This window comes from Tursiops truncatus, chromosome 3 (assembly GCF_011762595.2).
Source record: "Tursiops truncatus isolate mTurTru1 chromosome 3, mTurTru1.mat.Y, whole genome shotgun sequence".
NCBI classification, from domain to species: Eukaryota; Metazoa; Chordata; class Mammalia; order Artiodactyla; family Delphinidae; genus Tursiops; species Tursiops truncatus.
The window spans coordinates 79,478,340-79,506,267 of NC_047036.1; the positions used below are offsets into that span (position 1 = coordinate 79,478,340).

The 27,928-nt window shown below is 43.6% G+C and overlaps 1 protein-coding gene across 2 annotated transcripts; it reads left to right on the forward strand.

Moving 5' to 3' along the window:
• RGMB (repulsive guidance molecule BMP co-receptor b) lies at positions 1 to 27,207 on the forward strand. Of its 2 annotated transcripts, none has more exons than XM_033853053.2 (5): positions 1 to 272; positions 1,239 to 1,314; positions 4,524 to 4,789; positions 9,898 to 10,406; positions 23,764 to 27,207. In XM_033853053.2, exons 2-5 carry the CDS (start codon positions 1,310 to 1,312, stop codon positions 24,430 to 24,432), a joined length of 1,449 nt encoding a protein of 482 aa, XP_033708944.1. In that variant the 5' UTR covers positions 1 to 272; positions 1,239 to 1,309; the 3' UTR covers positions 24,433 to 27,207. The 2 variants fall into 2 exon arrangements, with proteins under 2 accessions (XP_033708944.1, XP_073658441.1); XM_073802340.1 differs by lacking the exon at positions 1 to 272 and adding an exon at positions 802 to 927.
• The last annotated feature ends 721 nt before the right edge of the window (positions 27,208 to 27,928 follow it).

Genomic DNA, 27,928 nt, shown 5'->3' on the forward strand with positions numbered 1-27,928 from the left:
AAGCAAGACGGAATCGAGGGGTTTGCCTCACGCCCCCTCCCCGAGGTAGCGGAGACGTCGCGGCAGCCGCTTGCCGGGCGCTCACGCAGCAGTCGGGGAACAGGGACAGCAGCCCCCGAGCCGGAACCTCCCTCCTGCCTCGGGTTACCGCCGCCCCGACCTGGGGAAGAGAAGCGGCCGCCGCGCTGCCCCCCTCAGCGCCCCGGCCGCGTGGCTTGCCGCTTATTTTCCCAGCTGGCAAGCGTCGCGCTGCAGACAAGGGAATGCCTGTGGTGAGTTGTTTATTTTGTTGAAGTTTGCGGTGGGCCAGAGGGACGTGAGGGGTGAGCGGCAGGCAGCGGCCGGGACTATTTTGTTTAGGTCTCCGTCCACCTGTGTGGTATAAATCTGCCAGCCTCGGGGCGGCGAGAACCAGGGTGAGAAAACCCCAGCCCTCCAAAAGGCCCCTTCTTGCCCCTTGTAGACCTAGAACCACCTTTGCTTCTCCACTTTTGGAATCGGCTGGATCCTAGCTAACACTACCCCCACGCCCCTGATCAGTGCTTCCCGCCCCCGCTGCGAACAGGGCTGGCGTTCCAAAGGGGAGTCAGCGCCCACTCCCCGGGGACAGCTTGCTATTGAAGTTCCTCCCGGGTACCCTCCCCCGTTCCTTGAGGATAGGGGAGCTGAGGACTTGATACGAGGGGCTCTTGTGAAATTAGTGGGAACTTGTTTGGGCTGCTTCCGGCATGAAGTCGGTTCAGGGGTGTCGGGCCAGCCCATTAGTACAAACTGGGATTTGGGTTGGCCAGAGTTTCCCAGCCTTCAGGCTGGGGGGAAGTAAGCGGTTGGCTCCCGGCGGAGCTCAGAGGAACCCCCGGGGCTGATGGCAGTTGCGGCAGCGGCTGCGTTTGCCTGGAAGAAAAGCTTAAATACATTAGCGAGCTGGTAAAGCTTTTAAGGCCTTCTCGGGAATGAGTGGCTGGGTAATGAGAGGTTAATTTTGTTTGGAAGGGAAGGCTGCGCTGGTTTCCTGAGATAAATGGACAGGAAGCGCATTACCTCCGCGCGCTGGCAAGCGACTCCAAAATGCTTTTTGCACCTGCCGCTTTGAGCGGTGCGAGCCGCGGCTGAGCCCGAAGGGATCGCGGGGGCCGGTTGTATACGCTCGGGTGATGAGCCCCACGCACGCCCCAGGCCCTCTCCTTCCGGGGGCGCAGCGCTTACCCCTGGCTCTGGGACTCTCCTCTCACATCCAGGTCCTGCGTGTTCCGGAGCTCAGGGATCCCCTGATCCCGCCAAGCCCCCTCCAGGAACGGAAGGGTTAAGAATGATGTAAGTACAATATACAAGCTGCTTGCCGCTGGGCTGTCGGACTCCGGGCTCCTTCACCCCTGCCTTGCGTAGGGTGGACTGGGGAACAGCAGGGGAGCCTTTACTCTAAAATGGGTTGCACAAATCGCAACCCCGGGTCTGATTCCTGGCTCCTCTGCCCCCGGTGATCTGTTAGAGACCTCGTGTTAGATTTCTGGAAATGGAGATTCTGTATATTAACAGGGGGACAGTTAAGACATCATGTAAAGGTTCAGGATAAGAAACCACATCTTGTTTAGAATCCATTAATGTTGCTGGCATGTGTTTTAATTCTACCCATTTTGCACGGATGCTTTGCTGTGTCCCCTAATTATACTGTTCCAGTCTCATCTTTTTTTTCCTGAAAACAAAGACGCAGGAGGAAAGAGTACAAGTGGCAAGAAACAGGGTGGATTTGTGAATTGTGCAAGCTGTCACTTCACGATTTTTTTTCTGATTAAAATGTAAAAACTTTTATAAGTCATCGATTTTATGTTTGTGTTCTAGCTCCCTCCCCAGATTTTTCTTTGTAGAGTCTTAAAATCCTCCTTAACTTGCAGCATACTAGCTGCGGGAGTGGATGCGCTGTAAGTGACCATTCACTACGCTCTTGCTTCCCAAGCTGATTCGGGATCTTACTAACAGTCCGAATTTACCCCGCCAATGTGTCAACTAGACTAATGTCTTGAAAATAGGAACCACCTTGTGGTTTAATTGTGAAAATTAACATTTTCCTCTAGCAGGCTGAACACTTATGCAGCAATAAAAAGTGAATTGTTAGGCGTATAAATATTAAGCTTGTCAAATTTTACAACAGAAGAGCAGTAAAGTGCCTTAGAAAAAATGAAGTTTTTCCTCTAAAGAACAACAGCTCCATTTCAGGACACCAGGATTTGCAGTGACTCGAGGGTGCCCTCTGTTGATAAAATCTAGAGCATCCGTGTACTTAAGGAGCAGGATGTAGGAGGGAGAAGAGGAAAGGCGGGGAAATCATAGAAAATCAGGAGTGAAAAGACTCAAACTAAACTGAATTTGATCCTTAACTCTTGGTTATATGTTTTAAAGTATGGTCAATAAAGTAGGATGCTTCTTTCATAGGGGTCGAATTAAATCTTGGGTTAAGGAAGAAGAAACATCTTACTGTTAGTCTTTGCTAGCAAAATACTTTGAAAGATAGTGTTCACATTTGATTACTATTTAAAAGACACTTACCAGTATTTCATTCACTTGATTTCATTTGTAATATGTAGTAATTGTAAGAGAGTAAATTTTTGATTTACAACACAGTATCATCTAAAAATCATATCAGATAACTCCCCCCAAAATGTCATTTCTCCAGGCAACTCTGAAGCTACTATTAAGCATATTATAGATACACACAAGGTTTGGATTATATCTTGGGCAGTGAAAGGTGTGTTTACCACTTGAGTCATCATAGTACGTAATAAGTAAGTAATGAGAAGTTGCAGTAAAAATAGATAGGCATCCTTCATTAGGGACCTAGTGGTTTGTATAATTCAGAATGCATCTAATGAGTAAGCTGGAGCGTTGGAAGGTTTGTCCTCAATTATCCTGATCCATTGATTAGCACTTTTTAACATGTTGGAATATTAACGTGTCCGTGGTTGATACGAAATTCCTAATTAGAGATTCTAAGTAATGTAGCAGGTAGGGTTGCAGACTGTGACTTGGATATCAGTGAATTTAAAATGGCAGCCCTTTGCCGTTTGGAGAAGGGCAAAGACAAGGGCAGTACGAAGTGGCTCCCGGCCTTTGAGGCCATTCTTGAGATTAGATACCACTTCACACCTACTCATAACAAATTAGAACCTATCATCAATCTCACAACATGCTTTCCTGTATCTCCACTGGCAACCTCTTTTCTGGCAGACAATTGGTTTTCCCTCATTTTGGGATCCATTCAATCGCAAAAGTAGAAACCGACCTGCCATTGGGTTAATTTGCTAATAGACGATGAAAATTTGTGGAAAAGCCACTGAGCAACAAGAAATCATGGCATAATTATTCTACACTGCATTAAAAACTTACTATCCTCATTAATCTAATTACACTGTAGCCGAACACGTTGAAGTTCGCCCGCTCTCAGACCCCTCCCCGCAGCTTTCAGGAAGGGAAATGTCAAAGGAACAAGAACACCGGAGCCTCGCACAGCTGCCAGCGAACTCCGTCGGGAGCTGGCGGGTACCTTCCCAGCCTATCCGATTTGTTCCGGACCGTGGGTCACATTCGGATTTCCAACGCGACTGGGTGCTAGCTTTACCAGAAGTCCGCAACAGGCTAAGAACGCGGTTCCGCAGATGTGATTGGCTGCGAAGGGACCTGCCGCAAGGCTCAGGGTAAAAGCGTCCGCTTCCTCCAAGGAGCCGTAGCCGTAGCTGGAGCTGGAGGGACAGAGTGAGGGTGATGAAAAAGAAATTTTTAATAAAAGTCATGGAGGGAGGTTGAACCTGATCACATTAATTCAAGGAGAGGTCAAAGGCCGGTGCCTTTGTAACGACGCCAGGACAAAGTTGCTGTCGCCTGTTTCAGTTGGGTGCGAGGAAACAGTAAATCGCAGAACGGGGTGGAGGGAGAGCAGAGGAGGGAGCCGGAGGGAGGCTGGGCCCGGGCGCGAAGGGCAGGATTCGCAGCGGGCGGACGCGGAATCCGAACTACACGGGGCAGGCAGAAAGAAGGAGGAGGCACGGAGGTGGGGGCGCTTTGGGCCCTACGAGTGGCGGGCTGGGCCCAGAGCGTCCGCCTCTCAGCCAATGGAGGTAGAGGGAGGGGCGAGGTCGGGGTGGGGACGACTCGGATTGGCGGGTGTAGGGCGGGCGGGGCGGCAGTGAGGGGCTGAGATTGATTGAGAGCTGGGCAGACGCGGAAAGATATCCTGGCCGGCGGTGGCCGCTGGTTGGGGCTGCGTGCTCCTCATTTTCGTCCACACCCGAGCTCCACGCCTGGTGAGCCCACGCTGGCCGCAGCCAGGGCGCCCGCGCGCTGCAGGTCGGGCCCCTCACTCGCTCACGGTCTTTGTGTCTTCTCTCCCGCCCCTTCTCCCTCCGCCCGCCGCCGTCTCCGGCCGCCACGATGCCACTGCGCCCTGTTGCCGCCGCCGCCAACTCGCTCCGCCCGCGGCGCACTGCTCGCTGCGGCGGTGGCGGCGGCCCGTGCTCGACGCGGGCCTGAAGGAGGAAGAAGAGGAAGCGAGGCGCGTCCTCCGGCCCATGCCGCAGCCACGGCCCGGGACCTGCCACGGCGCCCGCGCCGCCGCCCTCGCCGGAGCCCACGAGACCTGCATGGACGGGCATGGGCTTGAGAGCAGCATCTTCCTGCGCCGCCGCCGCCGCCCTCGCCGCTGCCGCCGGGGCTGAGCAGTGCCCCCGCCCCCGGCTCTGCCCGCCGCCCCTGGCGTTGCTGCTTCTGTTGCTGCTCAGCCTCGGGCTGCTTCACGCAGGTATGAGGCGCGCGCGCGAGGGGAGCCAGCTCTAGGGCCGAGTGCTTTGTTCCCCGACACCCCCGGTCCCGTAGGCGCTTGCCGGGGCGGAAGGCGGCGTGGCGCGACGGGAAAGGCCTCGCTAGCCCCTGCCATGCACCTTAGCTGGGCTCGCGGGGCGGCGGCAGGAACACACCCACTGACCGAGCGGAGCGCCCGGGGCGCAGAGGAGAGGCCTCTTCCCCTCCCTCCCGCCTTCCCAGCCTTCTGCTCGGACCGTTGATAAATCTCCCCTCCAACAGCCACTTATCAAAGATGTAGCGGGCGGGGGCTGCGCACCCGAGACAAATGTTCCGGATGCTTTATTGCTCTCTGCATTGGTGTTTACTGAAAGTCAGGCTGGGATCAGGTTTCCGCAGCCGCCGCCGCCGCCTCGGTGGGGTGACTAGGAGCCTTGTGCTGCTTCTCTGGAGTTGGGGGTGGCGGCGAGGCGAAGAAATCGCACCAGATGGAAAGATTTTCACCAGAGCTGGAAAACCTGGGGGTTAATCTCGAAGTAACTTAAACTTTTTAAAACTGGGATTTCTTTCATATTTGCGAAAGCTGCTTTTAATTCAGCTTTCAACCTCTTTGGAAAAACTCGTGCTTTGTGGCTAGCCGCGTGTTTTCGGGTTCCAGGAGAGGCTGACAGATGTCTTGCCTTCTGGAGGTTTGGCGCTTCCCCTATGGAAGCAGCGGTGAGGAATCTGTTCTTAACGAAGTAAGCCTTCTTCGTTCTTCTTAGCGAAGATGAGCCTTTTAGCATGTTTTAACCTACTTTTCTTTTTAAAATCGTTTCATTAACACGATGTTATATGTGAGTTGCATTTCAATAAAGCTGGGGAAAAAATCTAGGACACTCTTTACTAATAAGTACCACTTCTAGGAGCAGATCTAGACAAAGAATTTTTTTATACCAAATTGAAAGATAATTTATCTTGTAGTTTGAGCACACTTAGAGCATTAGGTAAGTTTTCCTTCGCGATCTTTTTGTCCTGTATTTGTAGGACAGCAGTCACAACGCTCTGATCTGGAGAATACTGAACTTTAATGCCGCCCAACTGTACGGAGTAATTCTTATTTATTTACTAAGTCATAGCAGCAGTGTTAAAAATCCAGGAGGTCTTTTAAGTAATAGGGAGAAAATGTGGCATTTGAGGAGGCGACTTAATTTACTTTGCATAACTTTGCATTGTGATGTAACAGCTGCATTTTAACACTGTCACTTGTGGAAACAGACCGAGGTCTTAATAGTGTAAGTAGCAAGTTTTACGATGATTAAGGTTTTAAATTAGTGACTTTAGAACCTTAGAAAATAAAGTCAGTTTGCTTATGGTTACATGGAAAATTTTTTATGACGTGTCAAAAAATCTGCTCAGGAGGGTTTTGTGTGAAAAAAATAAGTGTCCATAATGTCAAAGTGTAGGTTGCTTGAAATGGAAATTGAAGTGGTAGGCAGGACTGTGTCCCTCTTGACTACTTGGATATCGTTTCCTTTAGTTGCCATTGGGTCCTATAACAGGATTGGAATGTGGTCCTTGAAGATTTCTTCGCTGGCCCATGAAAGGCCTAAGAAGTTGGTTTAAAAGTTTAGAAAATTAAGGTGCCTTAGTTCAAGAACTTGGAATGTGAAACTCCTCTCAGTATCCTAATGTGCTCACGCTGAAGTCACCATTAGATTCTACCCAGAGTTGCTGTGGTGAGTGATATCTGTGGACAGCTTGTTGGAATGGAGCAGTTAATCTGGTTATAGAAAAGAGGGCTCCTTTTTGAGAGATTTCTTTGAAGAGCAGTGCTATTGAAATGCAGGGGGTGTTTCTCAGAGCAGGGAGCCTAGCCGAGTGCTCTTTACAGATGGGCTACCATATGTTTGATGCCTGGATCCATATAATTTGCCTCTGCACCCCATATGGCTCTGCATTTCACTTAATTCACTTCAGCATATCTGATTTCTTTTATTATAAACTGGTGATTGGGCTGCAGATTCACACGCGCAGTCCGGACATTGAGGAAACTGTCTTGAATGGTGAGGTCTTTATGTCTGGATCATTAATGAAAGCTATAGACCCACAAATCCCTTAGTAAGTTTCATTTACCGGAATGAAAATACTGTCACATCATAGATGATCTGATTTGAAAAATAGATCTGTAGCTGCAGATTTTGAATTCTGCCCTTGGGAAATGAAAAGAATACTTTTATTCACTTTTTTTTTTTTTTTTCCCTTAAGCAAACCTCTGCGCTTCCTGAATGGAGATCCAATATGGGAGTTCCTTGCTTACTCATACACTTCATGGCCTTCTTGGCTGCATCCTTGAAATTGTTTCTGCTCTGCATTGTCTTGGTATTTTGACAGGAAGCTTACTTTACCGCCTATAACAGGCAAAGTGCGCATTGTCATTATAAATTCATGAAGCCTGGATGTTTCTGGGTGTATGCTGCAAATTAGTCATTATACAGGAGCCTGTGATGGGGCTGAAACTGCTGACCCAAATGCACTTTCTCTCTATTTAGCCCTCCTCCCTCCCATCTTCTCTATTCAAAAAGTCTGTTAGAAACCTCATCCAAAACAAAGGAACCCAAGGAGTTCTGTTTTATGTGAGATTTCTCAAAGGAATCGGCACCCACCTGCTATGAAAAAGCGAGAGGGGAGGAAGGAAAGGAACAAAAAAGGAGCTGGGAATCTAAATTCTGCTTTTCTCTTTCTTTCTGAACAGTTGCATCTGCATTTCCATGCTGGTCTTACTTCTGATATTTTATGACTATTTGAAATAATTATTAGTAAGTGTATGCTTGGCTAGATTTTATAGGCCATAACAAAGAATAGGCACTGCAAGTTTAGCAGAAAGTTCTTGTGCTGTCATTTATATGTTGTCCAAGAACTGTTCATTACTGAGTGATCTTGGCCCATATTTTATTTTCTTGCTTACTGCTTACTGTGAAGCTGATTTTAAAAGAAATACTGTAGTTACGTCTTTTTTTAAGCTATCAAGTACTGTCTTGAGAATCAGGCATTTAGTAGAGATGTGACATGTGGAGGAATGAAAACAGGATTTGAGGAAAGGCACCATGCTCTGGGCTTCATACTAGCTGTTTACAATCCAGCCAGGACAAGGCCTTTAGTGTCCCTTTGTCTTGATTTTCCCATCTGTAAAATGGGTTTAATACCATTTGGGGGGTTGTTGGTTGGTTGTATTTTTTTGTTCGCATTTTTGCTTTTTTGAGTAAAAATAGTTGAAAAATGATTTGATCTACTTTATAGAGAGGAATTCTATAAATATCAACTTTAGAATGAGCAAACATAAAAGGGACCAAACACATCAAAATGTATTTGATTTTTTTAAGTGCGATTTAGTGATAGCTGTAAATTCATAGCTCCAAAATATTAAAATATTTTAATCTCTTTTACTTGTGTTAAATCAAATATCCAATCTTGACTATATTTTTCCCTTTTTGGTTTTTGAAATTTAAGAATGGTTGGGAAAGTGCCTTAAGAGGTTGTCATTTCCTACCCTTTGTTTCCCCAGCTGATGCCATGAGCAGAGATACAGGCTATTTTATTCAGATTTAAAAGCAGTTTACTACTGAAAAGATTAAAATATCTTTCTAAGACGATTATTAGGGTTAGTTTTAAGTCTTTATCAGGTAAATTACTAAATCTTGATATTATCCTGAAGTTTTGTTATGCCTAAATCTTGAATAATTATACATTTAATAATACTCTACTGACTGATTTCCCCCCCCCATAGATATTTTATGCCTAGAAAAGATCACAGAGTTTACTGTAGAACAACCTACTCATTTCTCATATGAGGAACCTAAGACTTGACACTGAGGCTCCTCCATGGTTGAGAGACCTATAAAGGATGGGCAAAAGTAATACAGATACGCGTTACAGTTCATTTGTATAAAATTTGAGGTGGATGATAAAGAAAATTGTTTCTCATTTCAGTAATCCTGGTGTTCCCATTTTAAGGAATATAGTGTTAAACTGATTGGTGCACACCACTGACCTAGTCTTGGCAGTTCATTGTGTTTTTTGTGCTTTGAGAGATTTTACACATTTTTATATGAGAAGCTAGGGGCAAGCCATAATTTGAAAACTGACGTTTTAAATAGTAGGGCAGTAATCACATGATTTTTCATTCATTTTAGCTTGACTTAAATCATTAAGTTAATGTGAATTAATCATTAAGTTTATGTGAATTGTTGATTTAGGGGAAAAGTAGTTTATATATACTCTAATAATTCTGTCTCTGGTTCTGTTTCTGGAAGAAAACATAGTTGGTGGGATCACCTGTCAGTGTTACGTACTTTTTGATTTAGTGTACTTTTACTGGTGAACTGTTTAGGAGCTGGAATCCTAGTGTGGTTGATGTTATGGGATAAGTGAATACCTAGCTTGGTCAAATCAATCACTTCATTTTTTTAAGGGAACATTTACACTTTGTATTGATAGAAACCAGGAGATTAAGTGTTAATTTATATGCAATTTGTTGATAAACATTCCTCAAGAAATGCAGACTAACTTAGTACCTGGATTTTTTCCTGATATTCTTTGCCTATAGCCATAGTAGAATCGGGTAAAGGTGTTTTAACTAATCATGCTGTAATTTAGGAGTTTCCCTTCCCTGAGGTGTGCAGGCTTTACTCGTGGTTTTGTGCATAGACAGTGATTTCCAAAGCACATTACTTATGCAGTTTTCAAAATCAAAACAAAGTTCATATCTTTGACTTGGTCTTAAAGCAAAGACATCTTTCTCAAAATCTATAAACAATAGCAAAGTTGATAAAATATTTCGTTTATCATTCCCTTGTAATTTTACCCTAAGAACACTGGGCTAGACTCCTGTTTACTCACAATGGCCCATGCTTTAGTTTCAAGTTAACTAGCTGCATGCAGTGTTTCTCCCAGTGGCTTACTTTGTGAGAGGCCAAGAAGCACAATACAGCCCTATTTCTGAAGGCCTTCTTAAAATAGGAGTATATGAAATAGAACAAACAGTTCCCAGAGGAGAATGTCATTTTCTCATGTAGCTCAGGAAGTTGTGAAGCATTTAAAAAATGTTTGTTCTTATCTTCTTTCTCATAGGTGACTGCCAACAGCCAGCCCAATGTCGAATCCAGAAATGTACCACAGACTTTGTGTTCCTGACTTCAAACCTGAACTCTGCCATTGATGGCTTTGACTCTGAGTTTTGCAAGGCTCTGCGTGCCTATGCCGGCTGCACCCAGCGAACTTCAAAAGCCTGCCGTGGTAACCTAGTATACCATTCTGCTGTGTTGGGTATCAGTGACCTCATGAGCCAGAGGAACTGTTCTAAGGACGGACCCACATCCTCCACAAACCCTGAAGTGACCCATGACCCTTGTAACTATCATAGCCACGCGGGAGCGAGAGAACACAGGGGAGGGGACCAGAACCCTCCTAATTACCTTTTTTGTGGCTTATTCGGAGATCCTCACCTTAGAACTTTCAAGGATCACTTCCAGACATGCAAAGTGGAAGGGGCCTGGCCACTCATAGATAATAATTATCTTTCAGTTCAAGTGACGAATGTGCCTGTGGTCCCTGGATCCAGTGCTACTGCTACAGATAAGGCAAGTGTACTTTTTTCTTCTTTCCAATAACTTTCAGAGTTTGATTCTTCAGGCAACTTTTGAAGTGTGATACAAAAGACCTAGTTTAAAAGGAGCTTCTCTTGGTCATCTTGGCACGCAGGGTGGATGAAGGATTAAATGAAAATTACTTGGTAAAAAATTTCTCAGTGGAATTCTAGGGCTTATGTAAAATGTGGGTCTAAATTTAAATAGGCAGTGATATGAAAAATAAAAAGTAAACATTGAAGTTGGGTTCTCTAGGGAAAAGGCAGGCTTGCTTAATGAAAAAAAAAAGTTCTTTATTTTTTCAGTGGTGTCATTTTTAAGTGCAGATGTGTGTGGCTCTTGAAGAAATCCATGTTCAGATTTATCAAATGACTGAAATGGGTGTTCTGAATAAAGAACGCTGTGAAGCCAGAGGCAGTAACCCATCAGGAAATTTTATTGGGAACTTGGAAGCTATAGTAAAATGTAATGGCTATAAGCCAGCTTCTCAGTGGCAAGCCCACAGTGGTGTTTTAGTTCCTAACCTAGTGGTGACCAAGGAAGTTAAGAATTGGATATTGCAGAGCAGTGATTTATAACCCCATGTCATCTCAGGATAAAAATGTAAGTCAGCCTGAGGGGAAAACTGACATAGTTAAGTTAAACTTACCCTGTCTAGCTGCCAGTGTATGTGGTTGTTGTTTGTTTGTTTTAAAGAAACTAATACTGAATAGAGATCCTCTAAGCCAATTTTAAGGCACCAGTGTCTTAGTGCAAGTAGGTGGAGAGGAGCTATGACTGGCTTTCCAGTTGCCAGTCTGAGCTGATTCAGGTGTTAATAAATAAAGCAGTCAAAAAGGGTTGTCCATGAAAATAGCATCCCAAGTAAGCAGCTCCTTCACCGTCTCCTCCAACCGCAAAATCACATATACAGGTTTTCTCATCTTGCTTGATTTCCTTTGTTTATCTTTTCATCAGTTGGTTTAGGCTAAAATATAATTGACAGGGAACAAGCTTTTATAATACTTAACGACTGTTCTTTTGATTCCAGGACACCTCCCTTGCCTCCAAACATATGTGGCATAGTCATTAAGTGAATTTAAATTATTTTACTTCACATTTTGTGGAGGGAATTTTACAGCACCTCCAGAGATGTATGGAGACACCCCGGGGGTGTCACAAATCTAAGATTAGAAGTCATTGCTCTGAACAAAGACTATTACATCGATCTAGACAAATTAGGGGGACTTAAAACAATTTACGCTTCAACTCCCAATAAAGCCCAAGCTTACCTTTCCAAATCTTATATCTCAAACTTTTCTTCCTCTGTGTTTTACAAGTATGCAAGTAATTTTTCCTATCTGTATATTAAAATATGTATTTGCTGTATGTTATGATATGAAGTTAGTATAATTATGAAGTCATAAGACAAGCCATGGGCAAAAAATCCATCATTATTGCAGTCATAGGATATAAAACCTGGGAATAGTATTTGGAAAGACATAACACTGAAAATTCAAGAAGACAGTTCCATTAGGAATGTAGAAAATCATCAAAATCATTGTGTAAATAATTGAGGGCTTGGAGTGGTATCCTTCAAACGATACTTTTGAGATTAATAAGTGCTGTGTGCATGGGAAAATACAGTTGACCCTTGAACAACATGGGTTTGAACTGCACCAGTCCACTTACGTGGATTTTTTTCCAGTAGTAAATACTACAGTACTACATGATCCATGGTTGGTTGAATCCTTGGGTGCAGAACTCTCGATACAGAGGGCCAGCTATAAAGTTATATGTGAATTTTCAACTGCACAGGGGTCTTTGCCCCTAATCCTCCTGTTGTTCAGGGGTCAGCTATATTGTTTCTTTTCACAAGCCCAAAGTTTTGTTTTCCAAGCCTTCCATCCAGTCACATGTCACTTCTGTTTGGTGTTCAACCTTTCAAAATTTTATACTTTTTACTGATCATGTTGAAAATATTTGGGGACAACTGGTTACCTTATGAGTATTAACATTATATAAATGGAACAGTTGACACTGAAGGACTTCAGATCATTCTATTTCAGTTGTGGTTGAATCTCTCATAGTTTTTAGCAAATAAATAAATACAATTTGTTTTCTCCCTCACTTTGGTAAGGATCAAAGATTTTACCCATTCCAGGAAGGAGAGGGGAAAAATTATCCTCTAACATAAATTCAAGCAGACAGTGAGAATGTTTGGTCTTTAATTGCACTATTGGAAAGTATTTCCCCACATCTGGTGACCATGCTGTTCAGCAACAAATTACTCTATGACCCCTAGTAGTTGTTTCTTTCCTTCTTCTTTTTGTAACTCTCTCCAAAGCCCCCAAAAGCATCTGGAAGGTTACTGTTGAGGGCCTGTCTCCATGTTGGTATGGCTTCTGCTGGTGAAACCAAACAAAGGCCTAAAATTTTGCACTGCAATTTCCTTTTACCAACCCAGGGCCAAAATGAACCCTTTTAAAAATTCCAAGCAATGAAAAAATGATGGCAATAAAAATAAAAACAATGAGACAAAAAAGTACATAAGAAATAAGTTCCAAAAAAGATCTAATTTTTTTTCCTTGATGTCTACTGTAATACTGTTTTCAAGAAACCTTTAAGAAGAATTTTTTATATGAGTCCCAGCTTTACTGAGACCTTAAATACATACATAGACCAGCTATTGGATAACCCAGCACTGCACATTGCGGATACTGTGTCATCCTGTGGTCAAGCATTTTTAATGACCTATGCGCTCAGTGTCACTAGATTTAAAGACTGACCAATGATGTCATATCATAGAGGCTGGCTGGTTGTGATGCCGAAATTATAGTATTTAAGCAAACATTCATTTCACCACCTTCAGCACTAAACTGAAGCACTAGACTCAGGTGTTTTGCTCAGGGAAGTCCCTAAGGCAACTCAGTCCTGGTAACCTGGCTTCTTAAGCAAGTCATCTTCAAGGCTGTCTTTGTGAGCTCTACCTGCCCCTAAACACCCACGTTTCAAACCTCATCACGAAAAGACAAAGCTTGGGGGGAAAAAAAATCTAAACTACAGAGTCACCTGTATACTCAAGGGGTCATTTATTAGCTAAGACTTTTCCTTATCCACATGGCAAGCAGTGAGTGTAGGGCAGCAAGACCTGCAGTGCTTGACAGTTTGGCCTCATCTTCCCTTGTCTACTTTCTCTCCCCATTCCCCGGGAAACGTCGGTCATGCTGCGTGCAGGTATGCCTTCTCACGGCCACTGGGTTTATGTCGTGCCCTCCACCAGCCTGTTGGGGATCCCTTCCCAGGAGTCTGTATGGTTGGCCACCTTGCCAGCTAGATGTGTTCCTAAAGGGGAGACCAGGGCTATTTTTTCATCTCTCCCCGCCCTGGGGCTGCCAGGGTTCCTGGCACACCTGCACACCTCTGCTGAGATCCATGTCAGCTCTGGGCCACCTTCTACACCTTTGGCTGTAAGGGGCAGCTTCTGGCCTGCAGGCACTCTGCGGGAGAGAGATGAGAGAGGGGGCAGGCTTAGAACTGGCAGCGCTGGCTACATGGGAAGAAAAGCAGTTTCTGTTTTGGGCTGGGGGTGGGGGAGGGGACACAATACCAGTATCTCTCCTGGGCCTCACACAGGTAAATAACCAGGTCATCTGTGGGGATGCTGGGCTTCTGTAACTTCTCTTCCACATTCTCTTTGCCAGCCTCTCAGTCTCAACTCCTTTTTACTTCATTCTGTGCATCTATGTATCCCTGTTTATGTGGATTTAATAAGGAATTGTATATGCCATGATTACAGGTGATTTTGGTATAAATTATTTTATGAAAGGATTCTGCACTTTACAAATGTATTCCTAGTAACATGTATTAAAAGCACCAGTCTCTCAGGTGCATTTAAAATGATTCCTTTAACCAAAAAATTTCAAGGATGAATGTATTACACACCTAAACGATGGCAATATTTTTAAAAAATTATTCTGTACAAATAATTGGTATACCTTTGCTTTGTTTTCCCTTTTGTTTTAACGTAATCATGTCCTTTCTCATCACTCTAGCTTTTGTATGCTGTTCTTCAAACTCAGTGAAACAAAACTGCAAGTAGGAGGGGAGATTGAGATGACTGCAGGTCCTTTATAGATCTTCAGATTTTTCTGTACTTCATCCTTTAGTGAGAGAAGGTGGTTTACCTTCAGGCAGTTTGACTTTGGGGAAGAGGTGTGTTCTTTGTGCTTGACCAAGCCGGGTGGCTGTTGAACAGGTACTCTGAGGTGCCTTGTGAATTCTTGCTGCTGCCATGGGCCACCAGCTCCCAGTGACCCCATGGGCAGTAGCTTTCAGTGCCTATCCAAAGCATGGTAAGAGACCCTGTCTTTGAAAGTCCATAATTATCCCTAAGTCTCGAACTCTAGCTGCTTTCTGGGAAATTTCCTGAAAACTTCCACTGGTTGATGATACTAGAGATACAGGAAGACTTAGTCCCTTTGACCCATTCTTGCTTACTATCTTCATCAAACTGCATAACCCAAGGTGTTCCCTGATGATAAAATACTCTTCACTTGTAGGGTCCTAGAGCATGATTGGATCCTGTGCTCCTTTCTGATGCCCCTTAGCATGAACTGTTGTTCAACAATCAAATGTGGGCATGTAAACCAATGTTCTGGGTCATTCTCTGTTGGTTACAAAATCAGAGCAGACGCGCCTGCATTGCAAAGGCTTTCCACTGTCTTTTTTAGGCATATCTTTGGATCAAGGTTTGGAAATCTGTCCTCTCTTGACCCTAGGCCTAGTGCATTTTTTTGTAGCCAAGTTTTTGTAACCAATTATGTTTTTAGTATCTTCATAGAGACAATGTGAGCTACACAGTGGTGATCATTCTTATTTTTGTGGACTAAGGAAGATGCCTTATCCTTCCCTCTGCCAGATTGTGATTTGAATACATGGACACTGTGCTTTCGTGCAACATTGTTACAGAAGGGACACGTGGCAGTTTCTTTGAGAATATAGAGCCCTTTCCTTCCAGAGAGCACAAGCTGTCTTGCAGATACATTGTAACTAATCCTTAAAATCTGAGGTTGCTTTTTGTTTTGTTACGATTATCTGTTATGCAGCTAATTCTTGCCATCTTTTTAAGATTTGCATCTTGTCATGGTCCTCCTTGTTTTGCAGAAATGCTAAAAAAAAAAAAAAAAAGTTATAACACCAGTTGAGGCATATTGCAGAACAGATGGGAAAGAAGTTTGCAGTTGTAGCTCCCAGCTTGTATACTATATTCATTTCTCTGATAAAATGTATAATGTGGTGCTGCATTTGAAACACCCAGCATTAAAGGGCCTATTATGCATGGGAGATGCAGAGGTGAATGTTGTCTCTGCCTCAGTCTAAGCACATAACTAAACTTTGCAGCAGTCAGTGGAGAATTGTGGGTTTGTGTGTGGGGGAAAAAAAGCCATTTGCAGGGTTTCTTCTTAGAACGTTGGTGGCCCACATTATAAGCTGGTTCCAAGAGCTGCAAGTTTTCTCGGGTGTCAGGAAGGACCAGGAGGTTGGGCCAGAGAGATGGGCTGCTGTACCCAGGGCCTGACTGTCCCTGCTGGTCACCATCACAGGCCAGTGTTCTTACTCCTAGGATTTGTCACAGTCTCCCTTTTCACTTCCCACTGTTCAGGTGGCCCCTCACCTGCACCCAGGTCTCCTCACTCCTGTATACCCTAGCAGGCTCTAGAACCCTGGCTGCCACTGTTGAAAGGTTATTGATCTTTGATTTAATACCAGAAAGCTTTCTAGGGAATTTGACCATCAGTATCACCAGTTCTTAGTTAAAATCATTTTTTCAGGGTTCCATCTCATCTTTAAGACACATGAAAACATGTCTTAGATAACCTTATCCTCCCTGAATTCACTTATTGTAGAGATAATATTGAAACATTAAAGAATAGTTTTTAGAAAAGCAGAAATCAGCTATAATTGCAGGTGGTAGTATTTCTATTTGTCCTTTTCTGTTTCCTGCATAGCTCTCGTTTGTACTGGATTGTAAGGTCTCAGGCCCAGAAACTATTCAGCTTTGCTTCATAGAACTATATGAAACTTCAGCAGATTGCCTGGAGGTAAAAGTATATGTGGGCAAAGGAAGAAGGAAAAGAAGGAGAAATTATTAGCTCCATGATATATCTGTAAGTGTGAAAGATCATTTTGTAAGGTGAAAATGGGCCTGCCTTGTTTATTCTTTATGCTGTACTTTCCAAACAAGATACACCTTTATATTGTTCATACAGATTCATGTACTCTGGGTAATGAGTCTTTTATCATCTTTCTGTTCTCTGGAATAGAATGAAGAAATATGGAAGATGTTAGTGGAAACTGTCTAAAAATGTATAAAATTTGTGTCTGTGTATCTTGTCAGTTTTATATTTTGAATCTCTCTGTGCCGCTCCCTCTGTGCCAGATGTGGTTTGGAAGGACAAAAAGGACCTTCGTAATCCCCCATTTATAAGAGAAATTAACCCAACGCCTGCCTGAGCCAGCCAGGATTCCATGCGAGTGCTGTGGGCCTCTACTCCTTTAAAACAAATCCACACTCCTTCATAGTTTAAACCAGAGGCAGGAGGCCAAGTCTGATGCACAGCTGAGAGTTAGAACTTGTTTTTCTGTCACATTTCCAAATGTTTCTCTCTGCCCTGTTAAATTTTCTTTGAGTTAACATTTTGAGAGGAAGGGGCAAGAAGGAAACATTGGATGGTTGGTACTTTTTTTGTTGGCTTCAATTAATGCTAACCAAACAGTTTCTGCCTGTGCGGAATGTGGGATAGTTACCTACAGTGTTGAACAATGAAAAATGCTACCTTACCCATTTTGTCTTTATTTGTTTTGACTGTAGTAGAACTTGCTCTTCCACTGTTTTGAATTTTGTGTTCTCATGGGTGGGGTAACTTCAGGACTTCTTAAACTGCTCAGCTTGTCAGTAAGTAATAACTAACAAGAATAGCAGCACCCATCTAAGATGCAGAATTTAGCTGGAGAGCCTTGTAGTGAAAACATGATGCTGTCGGGTCTAGAAAGAACTTCAGGTGAAGTTGGGTCTGTGGAGAGAGGAGCTCTGTATGTCCCAGTTAGCTGGTTATTAAGAGCTGGAGCCCAAAGTACCTTTGCTGCTGCTGCTGGGGTTCTTTCAGTGTTGGAACTTAGTATACACACTGTGGATAGAATTGATGTGACAGCATTTAAATACTAACTTCCCATCTGCTCTGCATGTGCTCCTGAAAAAAGGGGGTCAGGGTTTAATCTTTCCGTCTAAAGGTGTGGGTGAGTACACACATAAGCACACGTGTGCATTTATGTGGTGTTCATGCTTTCCCCGCTCCCTGCCTCAGGAAAATGAAGACAGAAGGATATTGTTTTGTAACTTTCCAGTTAACTGGCTTCTTGGAATATATGGTCACTGCCTGTAACCACCTCGTTCCTGGGCTTTGCTTTTTTTTTTAATAGCCCTGGGAACCTGCAATTGAACCTACAAGTGACAGAGTGTGAGTGTATTGTGGAGACCTTCAAGCCCTTTTGCTTTTTAAATCACCAAAACTGAAAAATGATCAATGAGACTGTGATTTCCTAATCCCCATTGGTTTGGGAAACAGCTGTGCTGAACCCTGGCCCTGTGCCCATCCCCCCCATCCCCCCCCCCCCCCCAATTAGGAGGGAGATCCCTAAAAGCAAGACTTGCTAGGGCAGATTCCTGCCCCTAGAGTTATTGCCTCTGGCCCTGGCTGTCACCTTTCAGAATATTTTTAGCCTCTGGTCTAAAGCACAGTGGCAGCCTCGGCCTGTAATACTGTCTACACATATCTAACTTCGCATCTAGCAGTGTAGTGAGTTCCTACATTTGCTGGCCTCCTCAATGCAAAGTCCGAACACAACAAACAAGAAGTTCCGCTTGGAGTTCTCTGAGTGCCAAGACTGTGAGGACCAGAGGCCTTTCCTCCCCAAACTCAGCTCTGGTCTGTACAAGGAAACTGGCCGATTTCCCTGTCTCTGAGCCTATTTCTACTTCCAGCCTTCCTTGTTTTAAGTGTACAGAAATTGCCCTTTGGAAGTCGACATTTTTTTGCCTGTCCCTTTTATGTGTCATCCCTGGGCCTGCTTCCCTTTCTCTCTCACATGCTCTTTCCAGGCACTGAGCTTAATGCTTCTCCCCTGGACCACCCTAGCAGCCTCAACTGTGGGTGTCCTTTCCCTCTGGTTTGGTTTCTTCTTTCTCCATCTGCTGCCAAGAACCCCTCCAGCAGCCAAGGCAGCCTTGTTCCTGCATGTATTACCTAGGGCAACACTGAAGAATAAATAAGTCTGATCCATTCCGTTTCTCTGGAATCCTGTACATGTTTCTAGAACAGAGCTCTGTGGAAAGAGACTCATGAGCATAGAGAAACCTATTTTGATATCCTTAGAAGGTAGGAGATTTTTATAGTCTCATTCAGGACTTAAAAGAAGTCTAGAGTAAGATTTTTAACCTGCCACCCTCCTCTTAAACACATGTACTACTGTCTTCCTGTTAGTATCTTGTCCTACTCCAATGAAATTACTTAAGAAACTATACTCTTATAGATCTTAAGTTCAGATTTCCTATAGGTAGATAGCTGATATGTAGGCTGAGTCGGAATGGTAAAATTACAGTCGGTTCATCGAGTTCACACCTTCCTGACAGATTTTTTTTTCTTAGTTTTTCAGGAAAATTATCAATGACATCAGTTATTAACCAATGCAACATTTTTTCCTTAAGTATGGTACATACACTCTCCTAGGTTTTGTATGAAACTGTTCAAACAGAAAGTTATTCTAGATGAATATGCTTTTGTTTCCTGCTCCACAAAAGGGAGAGAGATCCAGAGTCCTCCCAGTCCAGCCGAGATACTTCCTTATGGTGCTTCAGAGCTTCCTAGGCTCAGACTCCTCAACATTTATAAAAACTGACCCTCTGAAGTTAAGATTATGTGTTTTAGAGCTGGAGATAGAGCACGTGTGTTTATTTCTTTGAAGCATGTGCCCTTTTTGGAATGGTTTCTTGTTTTGCTCAGCCTTGAGGACTGAGTGTAGAGGCTGTACTCCACTGATCTGGTAAGAGCAAAGGGGCCATGGGCACAGCGTTCTCTTATTCTCCCACAGTCGCCTGTTTTTTCAACCTATAATTGCACCCAGAGGATCTGAGGAAGTAGACTTATCAGCTAATTATATGAAATAAAATTAATTTTAGCTTCCTTAACACAAGCAGAATCTTAATTAGGTACATATCAAAATTGTTTCTGTATGTTCCAGGCTGATTTCTGTGACTTTCAGTTTGGTTTGCGGGCCCATCTTAATCCAAGAGATGGAGTCCCTTGATCTTAAAGTCGAGTTCTGCTATTAGAGAAATCTAGTAAGGTCCTGCACTTGCAGTGCCAGATGGCCTGATTAAACACCAATAAATGTTTCTTCCAAAATACAATAAGCACAAATAGTTAAGTGCACAGCCTGTGGGGAATTCTACTGTTTGAAAACTTCTGTGCAGCACTTTGCAAGGCTGTCGAGCCTGGGGAAGCTCTGTCTGTGCATTGCCAAGGCAATGCCTGGTTCTCTGGGCTACGTCGTTTTCAGTTAATTTTTTTTTTTTTACTTTCCTGGTGGAAAGGAGAGGCAGCTGCCTCTAAATATTGGTATTTCACAGCAAACCTTAAATCCTTATGGCCTTACTCGTGTGGAAAGGTTGATTTGTAGCTGCTCTCTTGCTCTTCCTAAGAGACCCGTTGGGTGGTAAAGATCTCAGGGAATGAAACATTAAAAATGAATGAGGGGACTGGAGTAGTTTGTCTGAGGTGAGGGTTGGGAGGGGCTGGGCGGGGGAGGTTTAACAAAAGGCACTGGTGTTTTAAATGCACAGAAATGCCATCCATCAATAATAAATGGTGTGGCATAGAACAGATGTGCCAAATTGAGTTATTACAGCATATGGATCAGTTCATAGAGGGGGGAAAGTAAGCAGCATAGCATGTGTTTTTAAATTATCTGTTTGAGAGCTTTAGAATACATTTTTGCATGTCCTGTTTTTACCCTCTGACAGCTGCTAGTTGGAAATAGAAAACGTGTGGAATTACCAAACATGCCAATTAAATTTTGAGTGTTTTTAAAGTAAGAATTATTGAGAGTGAATAAATTTTTTTTTTTTTTTTTTCTGAAGAGGGAGACAGAATCTGGAAATGAATTTCTGGCCCTTCATGGCTGAGTGCCTGCTTTTTAAGACCTCGAGTTGTAATTAATTGTATGAGGAATGAAATTACATTACAAAACTTAAGTCATGTGAAACTGTTACCTAGTGTTTTCTACTACATTGATTATATCTCTAGGTATCTCTTCAGTACTTACTTAAACTACAGAGGACCACTCAGGAAACTTCTCTCAGGCTTTGAGGTTGGTTCATTACCCTCAGCATCTTGATTCAAGGGCTAATTCTATACATATGCTCCGAGCGAATTATTTCACCTAAAGGAGGAACAACAAGAGAAATACCAGCTTCGTTGTCTCATAGAGAAAATCACTCCTAGGAAATTGGACAGACAGAAATCCATTAGGTAAACTGGAATATTTTGTAAGTGTAGATAGTATGCAGCGGTCAAGCTTTAAGTTTTACTTGATCTTCTAGAAGTAATGGGAGTTACTGTCAGTGTCACAGGCATAGCAGAGGACAATAACGTGAGAGTGTTTGAAATGACTCCCGAGTTGGAATTGGTGGACTTGGTGAGAGCTGGAACTATTCCACTCATCTTAATATTGACCCTTGCTTGCCTTTTTAGAAACTTCTTTGGAATTGGATCTCTCTGGTGTGTTGTCGCAACAAAACTAATTCCTCTGTGTTTTTCCTAAGGTGAACTAAAAAGTACTTAATTCTTGCAGATAACGCCAAGTTGGTTTAAATTTGAGGTTTGTTAGACTGGAAGGACAAATGGCCTAGCTGTTTTAGAAGAGTTCATTTACTCTTTGAGTGTGGATGTTCTAGTTGAAAATGAGGAGAGTGGCTGTATGAAAAGTCTATTACTCTTATTGTAGCCGTCTGTATTAACTTTCAACTCTTCAGGTGCAGAATTTACTTGAATAAATCTTTTTCACCTCCAAGGGATCCCAGCTTACCTTAAAAAAGCACTTGTCAAACTGTCTTTAGAGCCACCAAATAAATCTATTTTATAGTCCCATTAGATATCTAGCTCAAAATCCCACTCGCTCTGGAAGGTCGTATGGTTGGATGCACAACAAATTTCCTGAAATCATCTCTGGTACACCTCCTTCAGGTTGTTAGGAAGGTGTTGAAATGTGAGAAGGCTGGTCATGAAATTAAATTGTGGCTCAGGGTAATTAGGAAGGGAGAAAACCAAGCATTTTCTTAGTGCATTGTCTGGGTTTTAGTTGCAGCTGCAAACAACGGATATGAATTTAACCAGTTGCTACAGTGCAGCTGGTTCAGATGTGGCTTTATAACTGGCTGAAGTGAAATGAACAGGCTGGAAAATTCCAGTTAGGTAACACTGGTGGTAACACGTGGAATTAAATAGTGTGAGCAAATGCTGGCCGAGCTGGGGAAAAAGCCCTTCGGACATAAACTTGAGGGTGGTGGTGAGGACTTGTAGAGAGCGGGGTGGGGAGGGGCCAGCATGGCCTTTTAAACAAGGGTCTATTGTTTTGATTAGCCCCCTTGCAGGAGGTGGAAGGTTCCCTCCATCCAGAGTAATCTGTAGAGTGTTTGGCTTGTCTACCTCCCTCCTTGACTGAAGTCACCTGATACTTCTTTTTTTCTTCAAGAAGAAAGAATAATTGGGATTGACACATACACTCTATTGATGCTATGTATAAAATAGAAAACTGATGGGAGCATACTGTACAGCACAGGGAACTCTACTTAATGCACTGTGGTGACCTAAATGGGCGGGAAGTCCAAAAGGAGAGGGATAGGTGTGTATGTATGGCTGATTCGTTTTGCTGTGCAGTAGAAGCTAACACAACATTGTAAAGTAACTCTACTCTAGTAAAGATTAATTTAAAATAAAATAGTTCTCTGAAAAAAAAAAAAGAAGAAGAAGCTGTTACCTCAGTTATTGACAATAACTCAGATCTCAAAGCATAGTCTTTTTTCCCCCTTGGGGACCATTTTCCCACCTGTGTGACCCAGAAGGCCCTGTCTCTTCCTCGTCATCTTCCTTCCATCCCCTGCGGCAGAGATGTTGAGGATGTTGGAGACAAGGTGCTCAAGGTTCATTTTTTTTTAATAATTGTTCTAATTAAGGAAATAAAATCAGTTCACTCAAGGGAAGCTTTTGTATTATCAGTAGTTTTTTCTCCATGAATTGTCTGCTTAACTTGGCGGGTTGAGAGTTCACTGGGGAACAGATTTCTGAGAAGTCGAAGGGCCATCGTGCTGTTTGGGGAAAACATTTGCTGTAACTAGGTTTAGGGTATTTAGTCTGCCAGTGCTTGGGAGCTGCATTTGCTAAGTGAGTTTGCTGTCACAGCGATTAGTCAGTCATGTGAAACATTTGATTAAGGGACTTAAGAGAAATCTTTCCTGAGGCACATGATTGGTAGCTGTTGCTGGGATGGCCCCCTCCTCAGCTTTCCATTTCCTCCCTCAGTGTTTATAAGTAAGTTTGTAGTGATGAGTCATGGGATATGGTTTTAGCGTCCAAGGGAGAAACTTTTTAGAAATTGAAGTTCTGGTACGGGGCTTCCCTGGTGGCGCAGTGGTTGAGAGTCCGCCTGCCGATGCAGGGGATGCGGGTTCGTGCCCCGGTCCAGGAAGATCCCACCTGCCGCGGAGCGGCTAGGCCCATGAGCCATGGCCGCTGAGCCTGCGCGTCCGGAGCCTGTGCTCCGCAACGGGAGAGGCCACAACAGTGAGAGGCCCGTGTACCGCAAAAAAAAAAAAAAAAAAAAAAAAAAAAAAATTTCTGGTAGGTTTATTGTTAATTAAGCCACTTAGAGCTTCTGCATAACTGAGAACGGAATCTTTTTTTCTCAGAGCTCTACCACAGCTCATCTGTTTTTGGAAGGAGACAAGATATAAATTACCAATAAAAATTGCCTGTATCCCAACAACAGCATTGTTCTGTCTTAGGAAAATGAACATTTTTTCCGGAGGCACATTCCCCGGATCTGTGTTAAATTATCATTCCAAATACATAGGACTTTTAAAAGTTTCCCTAACAGTGACACCATTCACTTGCAAGGCAGAAGCAAAGAGGCCTAGTCTGGAGATTCTGCCTCTAGCCATTCAACTCCAGAATGGAGAGCAGCTCTTGCCACACAAGGATGCACCGTCCCGTATCCCTCCCATCGTGTTAAACTTTGTACGCGTTCCTTCCCACAGATCACCATCATCTTCAAAGCCCACCGCGAGTGTACAGATCAGAAAGTATACCAAGCTGTGACAGATGACCTGCCAGCTGCCTTTGTGGATGGCAGCACCAGTGGAGGGGACGGCGACATCAAGAGCCTGCGTATCGTGGAGAGGGAGAGCGGCCGCTACGTGGAGATGCACGCTCGCTACATAGGGACCACAGTGTTCGTGCGGCAGCTGGGTCGCTACCTGACCCTCGCCGTCCGCATGCCTGAAGACCTGGCCATGTCCTACGAGGAGAGCCAGGACCTGCAGCTGTGTGTGAACGGCTGCCCCCTGAGCGAGCGCATCGATGACGGGCAGGGCCAGGTGTCTGCCATCCTAGGGCACAGCCTGCCTCACACGTCCTCGGCCCAGGCCTGGCCTGGCTACACACTGGAGACTGCTAACGCTCAATGCCACGAGAAGATGCCGGTGAAGGACATCTATTTCCAGTCCTGTGTCTTTGACCTGCTCACCACGGGGGATGCCAACTTCACTGCCGCAGCCCACAGTGCCTTGGAAGACGTGGCGGCACTGCACCCCAGGAAAGAACGCTGGCACATTTTCCCAAGCAGTGGCCTCGGGACTCCCCGTGGAGACAGCCATTTGTCTGTCAGTCTAGGCCTCGCGTGCTCCATCCTTATCGTGTTTTTGTAGGGGTTGTCTTTGTTTTGTTTCTGTTTTTGTCTATAACAAAATTTTAAAATATATATTGTCATAATATATTGAGTAAAAGAGTATATATGTATATACCATGTATATGACAGGATGTTTGTCCTGGGACACCCACCTGATTGTACATATTGTGTTTGACTGTTTTCACGTCTGTTGGATGTAGTGTTCTTTGATTGTATCGATTTTGTTTTGCAGTTTTGTGAAATGTTTTATAATGTCCTTGCCTGGGGACCTGTTAGAAAGCACTTTATTTTTTATATATTAAATATTTATGTGTGTACCTGGTTAGTATGTATATAGTACACGTGCACAGACACCGTACGCAGCGTTCCCTTTGAAGATGACCGGTGACGTTGTTTGTAGCTCTTCCTGGCTGCGCCCTCCTGTCCTTTCCCACTGCTGCTCATCCCATGCACGCAGCTTTCACCTGCCGCCTCCTGGGGCAGCTGCCTCGTTCCTTTGAACTAGGTCCTTACCCTCTTCTTCTGCCCTTGCTCGATGTGGAAGGACAGTTAACCCCCCTCCAGGTGCTTTTGGCTGTTTAAACACTGATTCTAGGCCCTCTTCCTCTTTTACAGCTGTCACTTTTTCGGAGGGTGGGGAGAATGTTAGTACCGTTCTTATTAACTAGGATTGTTATATCTGAGCACTTATAGTATGGTAGGTTGAATGAAAACTGCTGTTTTTATAGGTCAGAAGGGGCTAGTGATGACAATTTCATAGATAAATACCAGGCATCTTGCTAGACCCCAGCAGCTCTCAGAATTTTGTCATCCCGTGTCCTTGTGTAAACTGTAGCTTTTCCCTCTTTTAACTCTATTCTACATTGAACGAACAAAACGCAAAAACATAAATTGAGTGATCATGCCTTGCTCTTATCTCTGTAATTTGTACAAGCCCACATTCTTAGCCTTCTCTTCCTTGGCTCTTTGGGCTCAGAAACACACTGCTGCCTGTGTTCACGCCCAGTAAGCCCTCCTCAGTCTCACTTTAGGACCCCAGGGACTGGGGTTTGTTAGATTCTTGCTTTAACATCAAGGCCCAGATCCCATCACAAAGTTTTCCTCTTCCTTGCCCTCCACACCGAGGCCTTCCTCAGCCTTTGACACATCTGTGTGCATAATGGAGTGGACTGGGGCGCTCATGACAGAAGCGCTTCCTTGGCCTGACTCTGTATGTAGCTAACTCTGGGTGCTGGTTAGTCCAGACATTCGCACTGGGCAGTATTGCACCCCAGGTGGCCTCTCGATTTAATCAGATACTCTCCCTCTTAACATCAGTAGGTGACTATTATTTAGTCATTTTACTTTATAGTAATTTCACCAAGCTACAGAGAAACTCCTTGCCTCTTCAATTCCATTGTTGGCACCTCTTGCAAAAGGAAAACACCACCAACAAAAGGCAAGAACGGTAACTGAGAACATGAACTCCAGGCTAGGTAGGTTTATGTTGTTACATCTAAAATGTAAATGTATGGTTCCAAGAATTAGTGGTAATACTTATACTTTACCCTAATCATTTACGTAAATGCAAACAAAAGTTAGTGAACTTTAAATTTCACAGCAGAATCTTTGGGTCAAGATTCTGCTTAGTTTTAGTTGGCCAGGTAATTTCTTCCTTTTGCCATGTCCTGTTGATAAGTGGCACTTCCAGAGGCCCAGACTGGCAGGAAAGAGGATGTCATTTTGTGAAGTTCTGTTTCTTCGTGAACTGATCTATCAGTCACAGGATGGAGATGTGGGTTCATCCAGAGGTGGCAAACCTCGTCTCGACCATCTTCTGGTATATGAGAGAATAATCTTGGCCAGTCTGGGAAAATCCTGAAGGCATCCTGCTTACAGAGGGTTGAAACCCAAACCTGTTATCCTTATATAAGAGCTGGACCGGGGGCCTACCTACCATCAGCTCTGAGCCGTGACTTCTTTTGTTCACTTACAGAATCCCGTGCCAGGTTAGAAGCTATAGTTAGCTAGTAATTTTGACGTAATTTGAGTAGAATGAAGGAAAAATATTTAGGGTACTTCTAACCACTATTTTTGTGCAAATAGTCTAAAAGTGAAGTAAAAACAGTAGAAGTTTTCTACAGTATCTGGGTTTAGAGTGTATATGATTAACATACCTTTGTCCTTTTCAGGGAAAGCAAAACAACCACCTCTGCTAATAGTTGGGAAAAGAAAATTGGGTTGTTTTGCCCATATCATTTACCTGGAAAGGATGCTTAAAAGCATCCTACATCACTATTATTAGTACCAGTGTATTTAGCTGTTCTCCCTTTATAGTCAGTATCTCTGTATGACACTGAGGCCCTCCCCACAGATAACTGTTTCAGAAATACAGGTATTTCTCTAGAGAAGGGCCTGGTTTATCTTCTCCAGTTTCTTTCGTAGAATGTCTAAAGAAAATGCTACTTGCACATGTTGGTTTTTGAAATCCTCCTTAACCAGAAGAGTGCCGGGTCATACTAACACATAGGTAGGATGTAGCTGTTCAAACGTCTTCTGGGGGAGCTTAAACTTGTGGGAAAACACTGGTTTTCACAGATGCTCCACGTGGCTGTCTTTAAAAGACTCGAAACATTTTTTTGTCCTTCTCTTTGTTATGCTTGGAAACTCCCACAGTGTGTAGAGTCTTTGCAAAGAAACCTTTAGATGTGGTTCATAGGTATATGAATAAGTATCTGTGTAAAACAGTGAGTGTGCAGTGTGTAAATACTTTAAATTATGGTAGAAAAATAAAGTTACATACCATCCTGTGGAATGTTTGTTCTGTGATTGTAGTGACACCTGCTGGAAGAGCCGAGAAATAGCAGAAGAAAGGGAGTGAGGGTGTGTTTGTGCAAAATCCTTTATGGTTACTGACAGTAAGTTGTACAACTTGTCCACAGACTCATTTTCTAAACTATATCACTACTGTGGTTTTTCCTTTTTAAATTTTAAGCAGTTGCAGATAAGTCAGTATTATCCCAAATGTCTGTCTTTAGTATTAGTTTTGGGCCCCTGCAGACATGGGACCTGCATTTGGTTCTTTGAAGGCAGCCTGGATGGCAACAACTTAGTCCTGGTGGGGAGGATCTTGGGGGGCAGGATTTTCTGGCTTTGGAAACTTCTGTAAATCCCCACTTCTTGGGTGTTCCAGAAAGAGACATCACAAGACTGTAAGTTAGTCTTTGTTCACGAAACATGCCAAAGGGTAGAAAAGCTTGAAAAAGAATTAAACCCAAACTGAAGGCACAGAAAAGCACTGTTAGTGCTACTAGGTAGAATATTAAATGGAGCCAATTCTGACTGGGGAAAACATATATAATCATTTCTTAAAGAGAAAGTTAATCCTTATACTTAGTGTTTATGTGTGGCAGTTCAGAACAAATAAAAAAGGAAAATTATGTCAACTGAACACACATGAAGTAGGATGACAGTGTTAACAGCCACTGAGTACATAGTGCTTATGTCTGTACTGAATGAACACTACGAAATAATCT